At 37.4% G+C, this 18,732-nt stretch overlaps 1 protein-coding gene across 1 annotated transcript in view; it reads right to left on the bottom strand.

Moving 5' to 3' along the window:
- The window catches only part of ADIPOR2 (adiponectin receptor 2), a 94,247-nt gene that overhangs the window by 11,190 nt on the left and 64,325 nt on the right, over nt 1-18,732 (bottom strand). The window contains exons 3-4 of the mRNA XM_024565709.3: nt 7,418-7,537; nt 2,854-3,025 (exon numbers count right to left, since the gene is read on the bottom strand). Of these exons, the coding sequence (XP_024421477.1) occupies nt 2,854-3,025; nt 7,418-7,537 (292 nt within the window). The remainder of the gene's footprint in view (nt 1-2,853; nt 3,026-7,417; nt 7,538-18,732) is intronic.

Here is an 18,732-nt window from a genome sequence, read left to right as displayed (position 1 = left end):
CACTTAAGTGAAATAAGCCAGGCGGTGAGGGACAAATGCCATATGATCTTTAATTGAAACATAATCAATGGAAGAAAAAAGCAAACAAAATATAACCAGAGACATTGAAGTTAAGAACAATCCAACAATAGCCAGAGGGGACAGGGGAGGGGATAGTGGGGAGAAGGGTTTTCAGGAACTAATACAAGGACAGATGGACAAAACCAAGGGGGAGGGTGGAAGCAGGGGAGGGAGGTGGGCTTGGCTGGGGTGGGGTAGAGGGGTGCGGAGAAAATGCAGACAACTGTAATTGAACAACAATAAAATAATTTTTTTTAAAAAAGATATTTTTCCCCCATTGTATTCTTTCTTTATATACAATCATGATGGGGAAAATACTACACATTACATTCTACTTCAAGCAAAGCTGAAATTTAATTGTGAATATTCTAAGTAAATACTTTGAAAAGCCAGCTTATTTCTAATAAATAACTACCTTCCTCTTAGTATTCAAAAAACATTTTTTCACATTTTGTACAGAACCTTTTTCTTGGTCTGGTTCAAACACTGTCTAGAAATCCAGTAGTGGTGGACGGATCAAGCTAAAAAGAAAAAGGACTCATGGACATGGACAAAAATGCGGTGATGGGAGGGGGGGTGTAGAAGAGGTAAATGGTAACGGAAAAAATACAATTAAAAAAATCAGTAGAGAAAAATATAATGGCTACATGAAAATCATAGTGCAAACCACAGAGCAAATCAGTGAGAAACAGCATCATTACAAATCCAGAAAACAAAATGGCAAATCCCAAATACATTTTTTATGTTCCATCCTTAGCATCAAATAAATAAAAAATTAAAAAAATAAAGAATCAGAAAACCAAGATGGAGGCGTAGGTAGACACACTGCGCCTCCTCACACAACCAAAAGAAGGACAACAACAATTTAAAAACAAAAAACAACCAGAACTGACAGAAAATCGAGCTGCACAGAAGTCCGACAACCAAGGAGATAAAGAAGAAACATTCATCCAGACCAGCAGGAGGGGCAGAGACAGGCAGTGGGGGTGGAGGACTTGCGGCAACGCGGCTGGACCCAGAGAGGTGGCGGATTGTGGAACCAACAGGGCAGGCAGTGCGACAGCTAGCAGACCCTGCAGCCCCACACTCGCACATAGATAAACAGGGAGGAACGGCAGGGGAGGGAAACAGACTGTGTAACCAGGGCTCCAGCTCGGGGAAATAAAGCCTCAATCCTCTGATTGAAAACACCTGTGGGGGTTGAGGTGGCAGCAGGAGGAACTTCCAGCCTCACAGGAGAGGTCATTGGAGAGACCCACAGGGGCCTAGAGCATGCACAAGCCCGCCCACGCGGGAATTAGCACCAGAGGGGCCCAGTTTGATTGTGGATAGCAGAGGGAGTAACTGAAATCCAGCAGAGAGTGGAGCTGGTGCCATTGCTCCCTCTCGGCCCCTCCCCCACGTACAGTGTCACAGCACAGCAACCAGTGCTACCCCACCCTGGTGAACACCTAAGACTCCGCCCCTTTATGTAACAGGTGCGCTGAGACCAAAAAAAAAAAAAAAAAGGCCCAAATGAAAGAACAGATCAAAGCTCCAGAAATAATTCAACTGAGCAGCGAACAGAGAGCCAACCTATCAGATGCACAGTTCAAAACACTGGTAATTAGGATGCTCACAGAATTGGTTGAATTTGGTCGAAAATTAGATGAAAAAATGAAGGCTATGCTAGGAGAAACAAAGGAAAATGTACAGGGAACCAATAGTGATGGGAAGGAAACTAAGACTCAAATCAGTGGTGTGGACCAGAAGGAAGAAAGAAACATCCAACCAGAAAAGAATGAAGAAACAAGAACTCGGAAAAATGAGGAGAAGCTTAGGAACCTCCAGGACATCTTGAAACGTTCCAACATCTGAATTATAGGGGTGCCAGAAGGAGAAGAGGAAGACCAAAAAATGGAAAACTTATTTGAACAAATAATGAAGGAGAACTTCCTTAATCTGGCAAAGGAAATAGACTTCCAGGAAGTCCAGGAAGCTCAGAGAGTCCCAAAGAAGCTGGACCCAAGGAGGAACACACCAAGGCACATCATCATTACATTACCCAAGATGAAAGATAAGGAGAGAATCTTAGAAGCAGCAAGAGAAAAGGACACAGTTACCTACAAAGGAGTTCCCATAAGACTGTCAGCTGATTTCTCCAAAGAGACCTTACAGGCAAGAAGGGGCTGGAAAGAAGTACTCCAAGTCATGAAAGGCAAGGACCTACATCCAAGATTACTGTATCCAGCAAAGCTATCATTTAGAATGGAAGGGAAGATAAAGTGCTTCTCAGATAAGGTCAAGTGAAAGGAGTTCATCATCACCAAGCCCTTATTATATGACATGTTAAAGGGCTTTATCTAAGAAAAAGAAGATAAAAAATATGAACAGTAAAAATGACAGCAAACTCACAGTTATTAACAACCACACCTAAAACAAAAACAAAAGCAAACTAAGCAAACAACTAGAGCAGGAACAGAACCACAGAAATGGAGATCACATGAAGGGTTATCAATAGGAGACTGGGAGGGGGAGAGAGGGGGGTAAGGTACAGAGAATAAGTAGCATAAATGGTAGGTAGAAAATAGACAGGGGGAGGGTAAGAGTAGTACAGGAAATGTAGAAGCCAAAGAACTCATATGTATGACCCATGGACATGAACTATAGGGGGGGAATGTGGGAGGGTGGGGGTGGGCAGGATGGAGTGAAGGGGGGAAATGGGACAACTGTAATAGCATAATCAATAAATATATTAAAAAAATAAAATAAAACAAAGAATCAGCAATTCATTACCCCACTGATATTGCATACCTAAGAGATGTGTCCAGATGTTGCCTGTCTCTGTGTGTATTCTGAAAATGCTCTTGAAACAGGCCCGGAAAGAAGGCATAGGAGGCCGGTGTCCATGTAAAAGGAAGTCATTGTCCTTGAGCCAGTCTGGCAGGACATCATGGGGGATTACTCGCCATCGACCTTCCCATACCTGGAAGAAAAATATTATCAACTACTTTTGGAGTTTTGTCACTTTAGCAACACTGGTCCCAAATAATAATCTCTTACATTTTCTTATGAGAAAAAACCTTATTTTTAGAAAGACAAACACATTCAAAATGCCTAATATCCTATATTCTGAGTTTTTAAAACAAAGTTTGACAAAAATATTTTTTAAATAGGGGGAGGGGCTTTTCTTAGAAAAGGGAAGAGGTAAATGCAGTGACAGAACATGCTCTAAAGAGTTGCTTCACACTCTGTTTCCATCTGGCTAAAGTAGGTGAGGGGTCAAAAGTCCCACTCACACAGACTCCCTCGATCCTCCACAACAGACTTTACCTCTGAATAATCCCTGTGATATTAAATATGACCATTTTTATACTTAGGAGTCCTGTTGGTGAAAAAAGAACTATAAAGAATCATACTTTTTTGTCTTTTGCTGAAATGTGTCTTCCTCCTTTTACTCTCTCTTCTCTTCCTATCAAGCAAATACAATGAAGTAGAAAAGAAAGAATATAGAAGTCAGAAAATCTTGGATGTCTGCCATTAATTAATTGAACAAGCTTTACTCACAAAACTGCCAGGCCTCAGTTTCTTCATTTATAAAATAAAGATAATAGTGCTTTGATTACTTCATAAGGAAGTTATGAGGATCAAATGAAATGGCCCAAAGCACTTCATAAATGAGTTAACAAACACCAACATTCACCCCAAAGATGGTATTAATCCTAACCTTCCCCAGAGGCTACCACCTTTCTAAGAATTAGTAATGAATCCAGCCTCCTCATGCTAGAGAGATGACAAAGAAGTTAAGCCTTAACTGCCTTTCAAGCCCCTTCACACTCCACCCCCCTTCTCCCTTTTCCTCACTGTCCTTCCCCCATCAGACTGTAAAGGAAAAGGGATCAGAAGTTTTGGTATCTCCTCCTTAAAAAGTCTGTCAACCTCTGCTCTGTTTCTTTTAACGTCTCCCAGAGAGCTCACACCACAAGGATCACTTATTCCTAAACTTGCTTCTGCTAGCCCAACAGATGTTAAGAAAATAAATGCCAGGCACATGGTCTACCTTTAGGCTTTAGCTTCGGGCAATGATTCCACCTGCTCCCCTCAGGGTTCTTGTGACAAATAACATGGCTGGGCCGTGAAAACTTGAGTCTCTCTCAACTACGCAGAAAGATTACCACTTAGTTGCCAGCTACTGTGCCCATTCCTTCCACTCCACATTGTCCTGTTTCTGCTCTCCTTAATCCTTCCTAAATGACACATATTAAAGAACTGATCCTCTTGTGTAACTCCAGAAAAAGTGAGGACTAAATTTAATAGAAATGGCCCTGTGGTTACTGGTGCTAATTTGGCTATTCAATGCTTGTTCCTAATATACAATAAAAAATAAAATAATACCAAAAGACTAATCTGAAGGGTTTTTATAATATATTTATTTATTTATTTTTAGGGAGAGAAACATCAATGTGAGACACTGATTGGTTGCCTCTCATGCACATCCCAACTGGGAACCAAACCCGCAACCCAGGCACGTGCCCTGACTGGGAATCAAACTGGTGACCTTTGACTTTATGGGACAACACCCAACCAACTGAGCCACACTGGTCAGGGCTAATCTAGAGTTTTTTTGTACTGTTAATATTACCACCACTTATGAAAGTAGCTGTAGCTTCCGTAGGACTTTATAAAGAGAAAGTGAGAGACACACACTAAGACAACAAATTTCTTTTATCTAATTTGAAGTTGTTAAAAGACTATTATTGTTGGGATTAACCTTACAAGATGCTGCTACTCTGTTTTACTTTGGGAGAATTTTATTTCCTAAGAGGGAGAGGAAGACAGACATCAATCCTTACAACTCAAGGCAAAGAGCTCTACTGTGACCATATGAAAAGTGCTATTGTGTTGCCACACAGAGAGAAAATAGTCAAATGCTCCCTTTTTATAGTCAGAAGGAATATGTTGAGTTTCTTACTAGTTATAAGTGCATGTAATGAGTGATTTCCCCCCATTGTTTCTATACAAACATTCTAGTGGTCTAAAAACTGAGCCAGGGAGCTGTATTTTCTAATTATACTGCAATTAGTGTTATATTCAACAGACCCTGCACCCTCATTCTCAACTTGGAGTTGAGCCAAATGCCAACCCAAACAGGTATCCTCTTTTACTGCCTGGGGGAAAAAAAAATAGGATCACAGCTTAGATGAAGACGTGTTTATAAGCTTCACAAAGACACCACCTAAATCAAACTTAGCAATGGCCCAGTGGGTTTATATTAAACCACAGAGTGCACAAAAGGGAATTTTAAAAAAAATCAAAAACTACCCACTATATACCTATTTCCACATGGGCCAGGCTATGCTGGTAAAATCGCAGCAACTGAAGGCTGAAATAAAAGAGATCAAGATCAAACTTGGACATTATATAAAGACTAAAATGATTTTATTTCTCCTATTCCTATAAGAAAAGCTTTTCCAGAAGGGAAAGTACAACCAGCAAGGCCACAGGACATTTCATTTTAAACTGTCTCCATTTACTTGCTTCCAATCCAAAAAACAGAATCATTGTGTTCCTGGACATGGCTGGTTTTCAAGAACAGCCAGTTGCACCACTATAGCAGGGTGGAGCAGCTCTGGAGAACACCATGTAAGAGGAAGCGTCTCTTGCTGCTCTCATATACAAATGCAAGGGGATGATAAGCAAATGGTTTATCTATTTCTGTGCTCCACTCATTTTTCTTCAGTAAGCAGTTTGTAGCAAAAATGCTCTATTTATTCTCCAATTAGCTGTTAAATGGAAAGTTTTATTGAGTATTTGCTATATTCTTTGTTCATAGTTCAGAAAGAGAACAAAAAAAGTCAATGAAGTTAGCTACAGTACCCCACTGATATGTCAACATTGAAAATCCTTAATGGCCCAGAGAATAAATTCTCGACTTTTTTTTTAATCAACTTTTTTTTAAAAAAGGATTTTATTTATGTATTTTCAGAGAGAGGGTAAAGGAGGGGGAGACAGGGAGAGAAACATCAATGTGAGGGAGAAACATCAACATGAGGGAGAAACACCAGTCAGTTGCCTCTTGTTTATGCCCCAACCCAGGAACCCACAACCCAGGTATGTGCCCTTATCAGGAATCGAACCAGCAAACCTGTGCACTGCAGGACAATGCCCAACAAACTGAGGCACACAGGTCAGGGCTAAATACTCAACTTTGAGGACTGAATCCCAAACTTGCTTTTTGAAAAACAAAATATATCTTTTTTATCCTTCTGTGTTAATTCTCCAGAGTCAGCAATCACCAGAATGGATCAATTATTTTGCTTGACTTTTTCTTCACCAATTTTCAAACACTGATTAAAATGCCCTGCGTTTTAAGTAGACCCATAAATGTTTATACCCCTCCCCCACCACTTTCCAACAATCCCTTCATCTTGGAAGGGATTTCTATATTCAGATTATGTTTTCTTCTTATCCTCTGGTCCAAAGTACAGTAATATAAGTCAACTGGCCCCAATTATTTCTAGTCATTGCGAATGTATAAAAACCTAAGTTTAGTTTTCAGGATCTATGACCATGTGCATGAAAAGCATTGGTTTCATAAAACCCATGAAAAAGCTGAGCACAAAAATTTCTCTCTACATGAAAAAAAAGTTTTTTCCAGAAATCTTTAGTAAAGGAATTTACATACACATATACACCCAGACTTATGTTGACTTTAAATCATACCTGCCAGGGACCTAATCGATCAGATTAATCAAGTGGTTATAAATTTACAAATGTCCTTCCCTATTTTATCTAAGCAAGCAACCACAATTCCAGTTACCATTTTAGGGGAAAAAATATCTGCACAACAGGTCCTAATGGATCAGAAAAGGAATTGGAAGAAAAACTTTAGAGACAGAGAATAATGTATCAGCTAAATTGAAAACAACAGACATATATAAAAATCAGGCAATTCCTATCTAAAGAGTAGTTTGAAGACCCATAGAATCCCTAGAAAGAGTACCAAACCTGTCATCACAGTCAACAGCAGAATAGATTCAAGGGACTAGAGGTGGCATTTTCGTATCTCCAGGCATCCACCACCCCCAATATTGTTTCATCCTGTCTGGTATAAACTATCAATAACCTATTATCAGGAAAGACTTGTTTCCCAGTTGGAAGTTCTAGTTTTCCCAAAATGTGATCATGGCTGCTGCACAGGCAAACGTTATTATGCCTTGAACAGGGTTAAAGTCAAGAAACTGCTTTTGTCTCCATTTTCCCACAGATTATTCCCAAAGCAAACCTAAGGGTAAGGTACTATCACTCTCCTTTAAAGGTTTCTGTCTGGGAAGCGCTGATCATATAGCATGAAAAAGACAAGAAACTGCCATCTTACCTTACAAACAAACTCCTCCATTCTTTCCATAGCATGATGGGCTTGTAAGAGAGGGGACATTCCCATAAACCCCTCCTCTTCCTGAGAAGCTTCATCATTACACTCATGTTCCTCAGAGTTCTGCAAGGTAATCACAGAAACAGTTAGTGACGGAGACCAGGAGCCAAGGAAATACAATCAATACAATGTCCTTGAAGAATTATAATGAAATTCTCTTAAGGTCAAAACAAGGCCTGAGACAAGTAAAAATACAGGAAGTCTGTTCATTATAGAATCATGAGTATTAAAAATGAAGAATAGTTACTCAAGTTTACTCTGACAGACAAATGAACTATAACAACAGCATTCCTATGTTTGGTTCAGTAGCAAATTCCTAGAGTAGCTTAAATGATTTGTTTTTTGTTTTAAGAATTATATTCATAAACCACATATTAAGTAGATAAAGTTGAGGAAATACTGAGTTGAAAATTTCCAAGCACCCCACCTGGTACGTATAAAATAAATAATTGTAGTACAATGTAGCAAGTGCTCTAGGGGAAAAGGAGAAAAAAAACATTTACTAAATTCTTACAATATGCCAAGCACAGCCCTGGCTGGTGTGGCTCAGTGGATTGAGTGCCAGCCTGCAAACCAAAGGGTAGCTGGTTCGATTCCCAGTCTAGGGCACATGCCTGGGTTGTAGACCAAGTCCCCAGTAGCAGATGCACAAGAGGCAACCACACATTGATGTTTCTCTCCCTCTCTTTCTCCCTCCCTTCCCCTCTCTAAAAATAAAAAATAAAAAATATGCCAAGCACAAAAGAAAGGGCTTTATACAGGCCATCTACCTTAACCCTGACCAACACCTTGCTAGGTTAGTATTCTTATCTAATTTAACATATTAAAAACATTAGGCAAAGAGGTTAAATAGGTTGCCCAAGGGTAAAACTGGTACTGTAAAAAAAGAAGTCTGTCCACATTATTGAGGAAGTGATCAATTTGTCTAAGAAAATGAAGGAAGAAATGTCAATCTGGTTAGACCTTAAAGGATAAAATTAAGATTTCTGTTTCCAGATCAAGCCTCAAATTAGTTTGGACACAATGGTATTTGTGATAAGGGCAATGGACTAGATAGAAGTCAGGAGACCCAAGTAGTAAGCTTGGTTCTACCATTAATATCAATCTTTCCACAGGTCTCTCAACCTTTCTGAGCCTCAATTGTCTTATTCTATCTAAAAGGAGGAGTTTAAACTACACAATCTCTATAGTCTTCTCCATTCTCTAAAATTCTGTGATTCTGTAACTCAATGACTAATGACAGCATGAGAGAACTGTAATTTCCTATCTAACTAAGAGTCCACTAGATAAATAGTACTAACATGACTGCAGGAAGAAATGGACTGACCCTCCACCTCCAATCAGAAACAAACTGGTAAGGATAAACATGCAGAGGTAATAGTAACCTGCTACAATACCCAATTGCACATACATAGAAAGAAATTCTAAGATTTTATTTTTCTACCCTTCACTTTGCAAGATAGTTAGAGGCTAACAAGCTGCATGTGAGACATGTTACACATCCAATCTCAATTTTTTAAAAATTATGTTCTCCAAGAAAACTATCTTGAACTTACTTCCCCACATTCTTATCAATAAAATGTCCCCCCTTCTTTACTTACTTAAAACTTAGTTGTCTTTCAATGCACAATCCCATTCATATTCTTGTTTAAAATTCCAGCTTAGTTGTTCCCAACCTTTCTTTCATGTTTGCAACTCCCCCTCCCCCTAGCATTTTTAGATTTCTTCCAAGATTTTATTTATTTATTTTTAGAGAAAAGGGGAGGAAAGGAGAAAAGAGAGGGAGAGAGACATCAATGTGTGGTTGCCTCTTGCATGCCCCCTACTGGGGACCTACCTGGCCTATAACCCAAGCATGTGCCCTGACCAGGAATTGAACCAGCGACCCCTTGGTTTGCAGGTTGGTGCTTCCCCATGAAATTTTAACAACACAGATATACTGTGTACCTGTTTATGTGCTATGGCTCTTTGGAGGGCTACAAAGCATTGTATTACTTACAGAGTTTCTCATTCCTGGCAACAAGAAGCAATTTTCACCAGAGAATGTATGCCCTACCTAACCCACAGCAACTGCCTCCTCTTTTGAACTTTTTTGGCACTTAAAATCTGTACCCCTCACTGGACAACTAATATAATCTCTAATTACAGCTTATTTTATTGACTTATACTGTTTTATTTAGTTTAACAGAATTTTACATTTTTAGTATATCATTTCTTAAACTAGATTTTAAGTGTCTGTCTTCTTACCCACAGCACACAGAACAGCAGTATTTTATATAGTTACACAGTGGCTAAATTAATTAATGCTTTAAAAGATTTTTAACAAAAAATTAAAAAGGACTATGCCCAATTAAACAAAAAAATAAAGTTCCATTAAAATAGCAATTATATGAAAACTGAAAAATAGACAACAGCTTGAAATGATTAGCAGACTGATTTTACAATATAAAATATAAATTTATATATAAAACATAAAATAGCTCAAGTTCAACATGTACTTGATTTTTCACAAATAAACAAAAAAAATTCAATCTTGATTCTCAAACAAATTATGTCAGCATTTTTCCACAGAACTACAAATAAGCACATAAAACAAAACCACAGTTAAACGTTTCCTGTATTATCATAACACCTGGCTAAATTGCACAGTTTGAAAAATCACTAGGATTATTTACAATCAGTTAATTCTGAATACCAGGCTAAATGCATTTGGATCCATAGAGGGCTGTTGATAAGAAAAGGTAAGCCAGCTTCACTAGCAAAAGAAAGGGCATTTTACACACTTAACCTTAAATTACAGACTTAGATAAAGAAAAATGATAGGGAGCCTCACTCAGCAGGCACTCACCACTAACCAAGTCTACAGGAAAGAGAGATGAATGGTTCAACTTCCCAACCATAGGGAGGAAGAGGAACAATGACATTGCTATTGGCACAAAAAAACACACAAAAAACCCCACAACAGCTTTTGTGTTTTCAGCAGTGCTAAGACATGTTTGTTGAAAGAAACCAAAAGTACATTCAAAATATAGGATAGATAGTCTGAGTCAAACACCAGCTAGGGACCAAAACACTGTTTATCCATTTAATCACACATTTTTTAAGAAAAGGTAACTTGCCATATAGAAATTAAGAGTGAGTCTGAAGCCAGATAAACCTTGACTACTGATAAATTCTGTAATGCTTGAAAGATTACATACAATCTCTCTTAGTACCAGTTTCCTTATCTGTAAAATGATTTTACAATACTGTTCCTACACTGCAGATTGTTTTAAGGATCAAAGATAATATAAAAAGAAACTATGATAGGGCCTAGGACTAAGAAAGCAACAAATAAATGATGGTACTTATTATTCTAATGACAGACTAGGGACTGTGAACATTAAAGTAGGTATCACAACCTGGTGGACTGGACATACATGTAAGTAAATAACAACAGCAATGAGCTGGTGAACCGTATGAAAAAAGGTCTACTGGAAATAGATGTGAGAAAAACAGTTAAGTCTGGCACTGTTGGCAAGTTTTCTAGAAAGGTTAATTTCTGAACCAAGCCCTGGAAAATCCATTCAAGAGTCAAACATGATAGGGGAAAGGAATGACAGGTAAAGGTAAATACCAAGAATCCAAAAGCACAGAGGAAAGGAAAGGCATGACACAAATAATATATAGTTTAGCATGGATGCAGCAAGAAATAAATGTGATGTGAAACTCTATTAGGTAAGGACAAAACAACCCAAATGCCCATAAACAGGCGGACAAACACCATGTGGCATAACCACACAACAGAATATAACTCAGCCATAAAAAGGAATAAAGTTCTAATATATGCTACCAGATGGATGACCTCTAGAATATGATGCTCAGTAAAATGTGCCACACACTAAAGGGCAAATACTGTATAATTCTACTAATATGAAATATCAAGGAAAGGTAAATTCATAGAGACAGAAAGTACATTAGAAGTTACCAAGAGCTTGGAGGAGAGAAGGAGGAAATGGAGAGTTATTTCTTAATAGGTGGAGTGCTTCTGTTTGCGTGATGAAAAATTTTGAAAATAGCGGTAATGGTTGCACAACACTGTGAATGTAATTAGTGCCACAAAACTGTACACTTAAAAAAAATCAGAATGGCAAATTTTGTTATGTATTTTACTACAAGAAAATAATTCCAAAAAGGTAAAGAGGTCCATAGCAGCATTATTCGTAATAGTTAAAACCAAAAACAACCCAACTGTCTATCAACAAGAAAACAGATAAACAAGTATGATGTGTTAATATAAAGAAATGCTACTCTATAATTTTTTAAAACTACTGACATACAAACAGTATGGGTAAGTACGGAAAACATGCCGAGTGAAAGAAGCCAATCATAAAGAGTATGTATTGTATGATCCCATATTAAATTCAGCAACAAGCAAAACAAATCCATACCAGTAGAAGTCGGAATAGTGGTACTCTCAGAGAATTGGGGTTGGGATGGACAGAGGTTATAGGCTCAAAAAGGGCATGATGGAAGTTTCTGAAGTGATGGAAATCATATGAATCTTGATTTTTTGATGGTCAATGTCATTTTGCTATATGTTTAAGATCTGGGTATTTTAAATTATTCCAATGTTTAAAAAAAAAAACCAAACAAACAGAAGGGTGGAGGAATGAAGATGGAATTAGGTAGGAACCAGCTCCTTAAAGGCTTTTGATATTGATGTTAAGGTGCTTTAGGTTTCATCCTGTAGGCAAAGGTGAGCATTTAAATGATATGAGGTTGGGGCAAGCACAGTGTTATTAAATTTGCATTTAGAAACTATCCGTGTGTTGGCCAAAAAGTTCATTTGGTTTTTTCCTAAGATGGCTCTAGTAATGTTTGGTTGTCTTTAACTTCATTAGAAACAATTTTGTTAGACTGTATTGTGACAGCTGTCATATCAGTGTGCATTTAAAAAACATCAAAATTGGAGAATTTTTGTGTAGACGTTTTGATATTGAAGATGGAAGAAAATATGTGACATTTTCATTATATTATGCTTTATTATTTCAAAAAAGATAAAAACACAACTAAAACACAAAAAGAGATTTGTGTAGTATATGGAGAAGGTGCTGTGATTGATCGAACATGTCAAAAGTGGTCTGTGAAGTTTTGTGCTGGAGATTTCTCACGTAGACCAGTTGAAGTTGATAGTGACCAAATTGAGACATTAATTGAGAACAATCAACTTTATACCATGCGGGAGACAGCCAACATACTCAAAATATCCAAATCCATAAAGTTATTGGTGAAATGAAAAATGTGTCTTTTATTTTATGAAAAAAACCATACAGACTTTTTGGCCAACCCAATACTTTGGCAACAGGGAGATCACATTGAAGAAGGGAAACAGGAAGGAGAGGAATAATTAAGAAAATACTTTAGAGAAATTCCCCTCCCCCCAAATCTGGCAATACATGGAGTCATTTTTACTTGTCAAATTCAGGGGAATGCCACTGGTATCTAGGAGGAAGGGTCAAGGTGCTGTTAAACATCCTACAATGCAAAAGAAAGCTCCCCACAACAAAGACCTATCTCTCTGGCCATAGTGTCAATAATGTTTGAGGAACTGATCTAAAGAAAAGATGAGAGGGTCTATACACTTCAAATTATATATGCCACCGTCCAGTATTATTTGTTTACATCAGAAAAAAATGTTTTATCAGACACTTCACTGTGAGAAATACAAGTAAGCAAGCTACTTTAAAAAGTGGTTACTAGTGCCAGGGCTAAATGGTAAATAAGCATCCATTCAAAAAAACCTTTTAAGAATCATTGAGCAGCTACTATCTTACAGATGAGGAAACTCAGGGCAAAAGATTTGTTCAAAGCCACACACTTAGAAAATGCCAGGGCCAGAGTTCAACTCAGGTACATATAGTCTCAAAGTTCATACTCTATTCTTTCTACTTGCAGTTTTCTAGTTACAACACTGCCTGATTGTTCAGGTAACAGACATTTGACCACAGGCCACAATACATACAAGCAGACCTTGCTTTGCATGGTAATGAAGGTTAGTAAAAATGATTGAAAGTCAAAACCATGTAATGCAATCTTAATAACTAGTGGGGAAAATGACTACTCCATGACATTAAAAAATTTGTCAAAACAACCGTCAGTTTTAAATGTATAGGGAAATTTTAAAAATAGCAAAACTATTGTTTATTTCATATGCTATATTTTAAAACAGAAACATTGAAAATTAAGCATTTATTTGTTAAAAACTTACCAAGAGTAACTAGAACATGTTTGCCTTCTTATGGTATAACTCACAAAACAAAGTGAGCAATCTTTCCTATGCCTTGGCAAATTGTTATACTCCTTCCTAAGTCTGTATGAGCTTTCATCACTTCATTCTTTGCATTTTCAGAATGGTAAAATATCTTTAAGTGTGTCTTTAGTTTTGACATTTTTGCCTGTATCACTTCTCTGGACATCTTTATCCTTTTGGTCACAAACATTTTACTCATTTATGTGGACTGACAAGTTTGCCTTCACTAAGTTTCTCTGGTTACCTATTTAAAATCTCTTAAATGGTGGCAGTGTCAACATTACCACAGTCAGCTATTTCTTCCATAACCCATTTATGTTTGCCTTTCACTTTCAGCATTACCATTTTCCTTCCTTTGCTTCACTTTTATCTTTGTTAGCTGATTCCCACTTTTGATTATCCATTTTTGTAAAAAAAAATTACATAGGGTTTATCACTAGGAAGCAACACAACTATACACTTGCCGGTCTTGTGTATTATGAATAACAAAACATACAATAAGCAATCACTAGACTTCAAAAAGTGACATAACTGGTCACTGACCATGATACTCATCTGTCATTTATATAGTGACCTGTAGACTGAAGAGCTAGCAGTAAAATTTGTACCTTAGCAATTACAGTAAATATACCATGGTGACTAAAATTTGAATCATATTGTTGAAGAGTTACTATTATTTAACTAACCCATAGTAACAAATTCATACATACTGGAAATTTTCAAAGCATTAAGGCTGCCAGTATGCATTTTCCCATCACATTTTTCACAACCACTCTTTCTTACCCAAAATAGCTCTGCAGAAAAAGCTAATCTCAATTCAACAGAATGCATTTTTACTGTTGGTAATATTTCCACCCAGTAGTCTAATGTATGTTACTAGGCAGAATGTGGTCAGAGGTCAGAAATACATATCACAATAAAGATAAATACTTCCACCTACCCCAACATGTCAGTAAGATTTCTGAATTTTTATTTAAAAGTCTCCTTCAGAAGTGCAAAGTACTTGTAAGTCTGTTGATTTATCATGTCTCATCCCCAATCCTCGCCCTCCTATAACAAAATACTCAAAAATACACCCTCAAAAAAACCTTTATAATGCTATCCATAATTATTTATTGTGTTCAAGCATTATGGATTTATTATTTAGGGATCTGCACAGGTGAATGGTGGCAAATACAGTTCCCTGGGTTAGACAGAGGGTAAGTGGTAGAGTCAAACACTGGCCAGAAAACAGGATTTTTTTTTTAAATGCTTTTTCTCAGGGTACATGGGCAAGTTATAGCTATGCCATATAATGATGGTTTTGAAAGCCTATGCTGGGCACTATATATAAAACGGTCTGTTTTCCAATATTAACTCTAAAGAAGTACCTTGTCATGAGTAAAAATTACTTTCAATTTCCCACCTAGCAGCCACTAAACCACAGTATCGGAAGACCTTTCCTTCCTTGCTAAATTGCATCTATATTAAGACAGTCACATACAAGTGTTAAATATATACCATGTTCTGTTCTGTTGTCATACCGATAACCCTTATCAAAACAAATTATGAGAACAGAGAGCCCAGAAATAAACCCAAGTCTTTACAGTCAATTAATATTTGAGAAAGGAGGCAAGAGCATAAAATGGAGCAAAAAATAGCCTCTTCAACAAATGGTGTTGGGAGATCCAGACAGCCATGTGCAAAAAAATGAAACTTGATCACCAAATTACCCCATACACAAAAATAAATTTAAGGTGGGTAAAAGACTTAAATATAAGTTGTAACACCATAAAAGTCCTAGAGGAAAACACTGGCAGGAAAATCTCAGACATTCCATGCAGCAACATCCTCACAGACACGTCCGCTAAAGCAAGGGACATAAAGGAAAGAATAAACAAATAGGACCTCATCAAAATAAAAAGTTTCTGCATGGCTAAAGAAAACAGCATTAAAATACAAAGAGAACCAACAGTATGGGAAAACATATTTGCCAATGAAACCTCAGACAAGGGCCTGATCTCCAAAATATATAAAGAACTCACACGACTCCACTCCAGGAAGACAAACAACCCAATTAAAAAAATAGGCAAAGGACTTGAACAGACACTTCTCCAAGAAAGACATACAGAAGGCCCAGACACATATGAAAAGATGCTCAACATCACTAGCCATTAGAGAGATGCAAATTAAAACCACAATGAGGTACCATCTCACACCAGTCAGAGTGGCCAACACAAATAAACAAATGTTGGAGAGGATTCAGAGAAAAGGGAACCCTAGTGCACTGTTGGTGGGAATGCAGATTGGTGAGGTCACTGTGGAAAACAGTATGGAATTTCCTCAGAAAACTAAAAATGGAACTGCCCTTTGACCCAGCAATTCCACTGCTGGGATTATACCCTAAGAGCTCTGAAACACCAATCCAAAAGAAGCTATGCACCCCAATGTTCAAAGCAGCACAATTTACAATAGCCAAGTACTGGAAGCAACCTAAGTGCCCATCAGCAAATGAGTGGACCAAAAACCTATGGTACATTTACACAATGGATTTCTACAAAGCAGAGAAAGGAGCAGCTTATACCCTTTCCAACAGCATGGATGGGACTGGAGAGCATTATGCTAAGTGAAATAAGCCAGGTGGTGAGGGACAAACACCATATGATCTCACCTTTAACTGGAACACAATCAACAGAAGAAAAAAGCAAACAAAATATAACCAGAGACGCTGAAGTTAAGAACAATCTAACAATAGCCAGGGGGGAGTGGCAAGGGGACAGTGGGGAAAGGGGATTACAGGAACTACTATAAAGGACACATGGACAAAATCAAGGGGGAGGGTGGAGGTGGGGGAGGGAGGTGGGTTAGGCTGGGGAGGGGTAGGGGTGGAGGGATGGGGAGAAAAGGCATACCACTGTAATTGAATAACAATAAAAATTAAAAAAAAAAAACAGATTATGAAGAGAAAGAAGACACTGTGAAAGATTAAACAATTAAAACGAAAACTGCCTAAAATTAAAGCATAAAACTTGATTCCCTAATGCTTTCTATGAATAAATTACTGTATTTAAACTTAGGTCAATGCTAGAACTTGAGTACAAAATATTGATAAACATTTTTCTTCTCCTACATTCAGTGAGGTCCATCTGTAAGAAGACTGAGTTAAAGTTGGTTATATTCCAGAACATAGTATTTGAGTCTGATGATCTGTCCAAAGTGCAACCTAAAATGACAGTTCTCTAGAGTGTTCTTTATCTTTGGAAAGACGGAACCATGAAGTTAAAGATGAAAGGTCTTTAACATCAGTCTAATATGAAATAATTCATGAATCTCCTGAGCATTTATCTGTTTTAGCCTGACTCAGTTCAATAGAGCAGCACTTTTCAACTGGTGCATCGCAAGACTTTTAGAACACGCACTACCTGACTATTCAAATAGACAGGGGCACTGACCTCTTTTCCCTTGGACTGTCAAATAAAAAAATGACAGCAGCCAAACACAAGATCATTTATCTGGTGTGAATGATCAAAATTATACCTATTTTTTTGTCAGGTCAGCAAAACTATCTTTTAGTATTTCACAGAATTTTAGTAATTAGTTTACCTGTGTGCCATGAGATGAAAACAGTTGAAAATTGCTATAATAGAGTAATTGTTTAAAAAGTTTTAAAAAGAAGAGTAAAATATAGTCTCTGTTTTCCATGGTCTTAGACTCTAATAAGGGGCTGAATTAGCCACATAAATGACTATAACAAAAATAAGGTGTAAGAGAAAGTTTAAAGAAAAAGAGTGTACGACTCAGGAGAATTTGCAGGAGGAATAGAATTTTGAAAAGATGAAATAAACAGTCAAGACGGAAAAGGAAAAACAGAACACCATTTTGAGGAAAAGAGACTAGTTCAGTTCAATGGAAATTTAGGATGCATTTAGGGATAAATCATATATTGAAATACTAGTTGAAGTCAGTAAACAAAGTGCCACACAGATCCGCAATCATAATTCCATCTACAATTAGAAGATTAAGGTCAAGGAAATGGTAAAACACCCAGGGCTGAAAATAGTAAATCTTTTGTGTCTGCCTTTAAAGAGGTCTTTAAGAATTGAGACCTTCTATATTCACATAGCTTAATTATAAATAAGAATCTAAAGCCCTTAAACCTACATGACTTTATCATTTGTTCCAGGAAATTCTTGTCCAAGAAGATATGGATATAAACCAGTAAATAACTTCATTATTTGCTTTAGGAACTTCTAAAAAGATTCATTTAACTAAACAATAGCCTGCTCAACCAACTCCTTAGTACACTAAATTGCTCAGCTAGGCAAACCTGCTCGCTTATAAAATAAATATTTACTCATCAAGACTTGCTCAACTAGTCCTAAATTATCAGATCACAAGTTTTGCCTAGTGTCAATATGTTCTGTGAATTGAAAGACCTGCCTTGTCTGTGTCCGTACCTATGAGTTGTGTGGGGTCTCTCTTCCCTTCTCTTCTTTCTTTTTTTTAATCCCTTCACCTTTTTCAGACAACTGTACAGTGATTATTACCAGAGGGATGGGGCGTGTGGGAGGGAAAGTCAGAAGAGAGTACAGGGAACAAATGGTGGGATCTGACTTAGGGTAATGAACACAGAATATACAGATGATGTATTATAGAACTGTGCAACTGAAACCTACATAATTTATTAACCAATGTCACTCCACTAAATTCAATAAAGAAAAGAAAAAAAAACCGAAAGACCTGCCCTTACACCTCTAGAGCCCAGACCCCAAAACCCTACACACTTCCATCCAGGACCTCGTCTTTCTGAAACAGTTACGGAACTCTTTATGGTGATGCTCTCTCTCACTGCAGTAAGTATAAATTTGGCTTAGTTTGAGCACCAGGTTATTTTGATGGTCTTTTTGGAAACTTGACTGGTTGAATCTAATCTTAAATTTAGAGTTCTGAAATGTGTAGTAAAGGCATTGGCAAGCTGATACAGCTA

Source organism: Desmodus rotundus, chromosome 3 (assembly GCF_022682495.2).
Source record: "Desmodus rotundus isolate HL8 chromosome 3, HLdesRot8A.1, whole genome shotgun sequence".
NCBI classification, from domain to species: Eukaryota; Metazoa; Chordata; class Mammalia; order Chiroptera; family Phyllostomidae; genus Desmodus; species Desmodus rotundus.
This window is presented reverse-complemented; position numbering and strand designations above follow the sequence as displayed.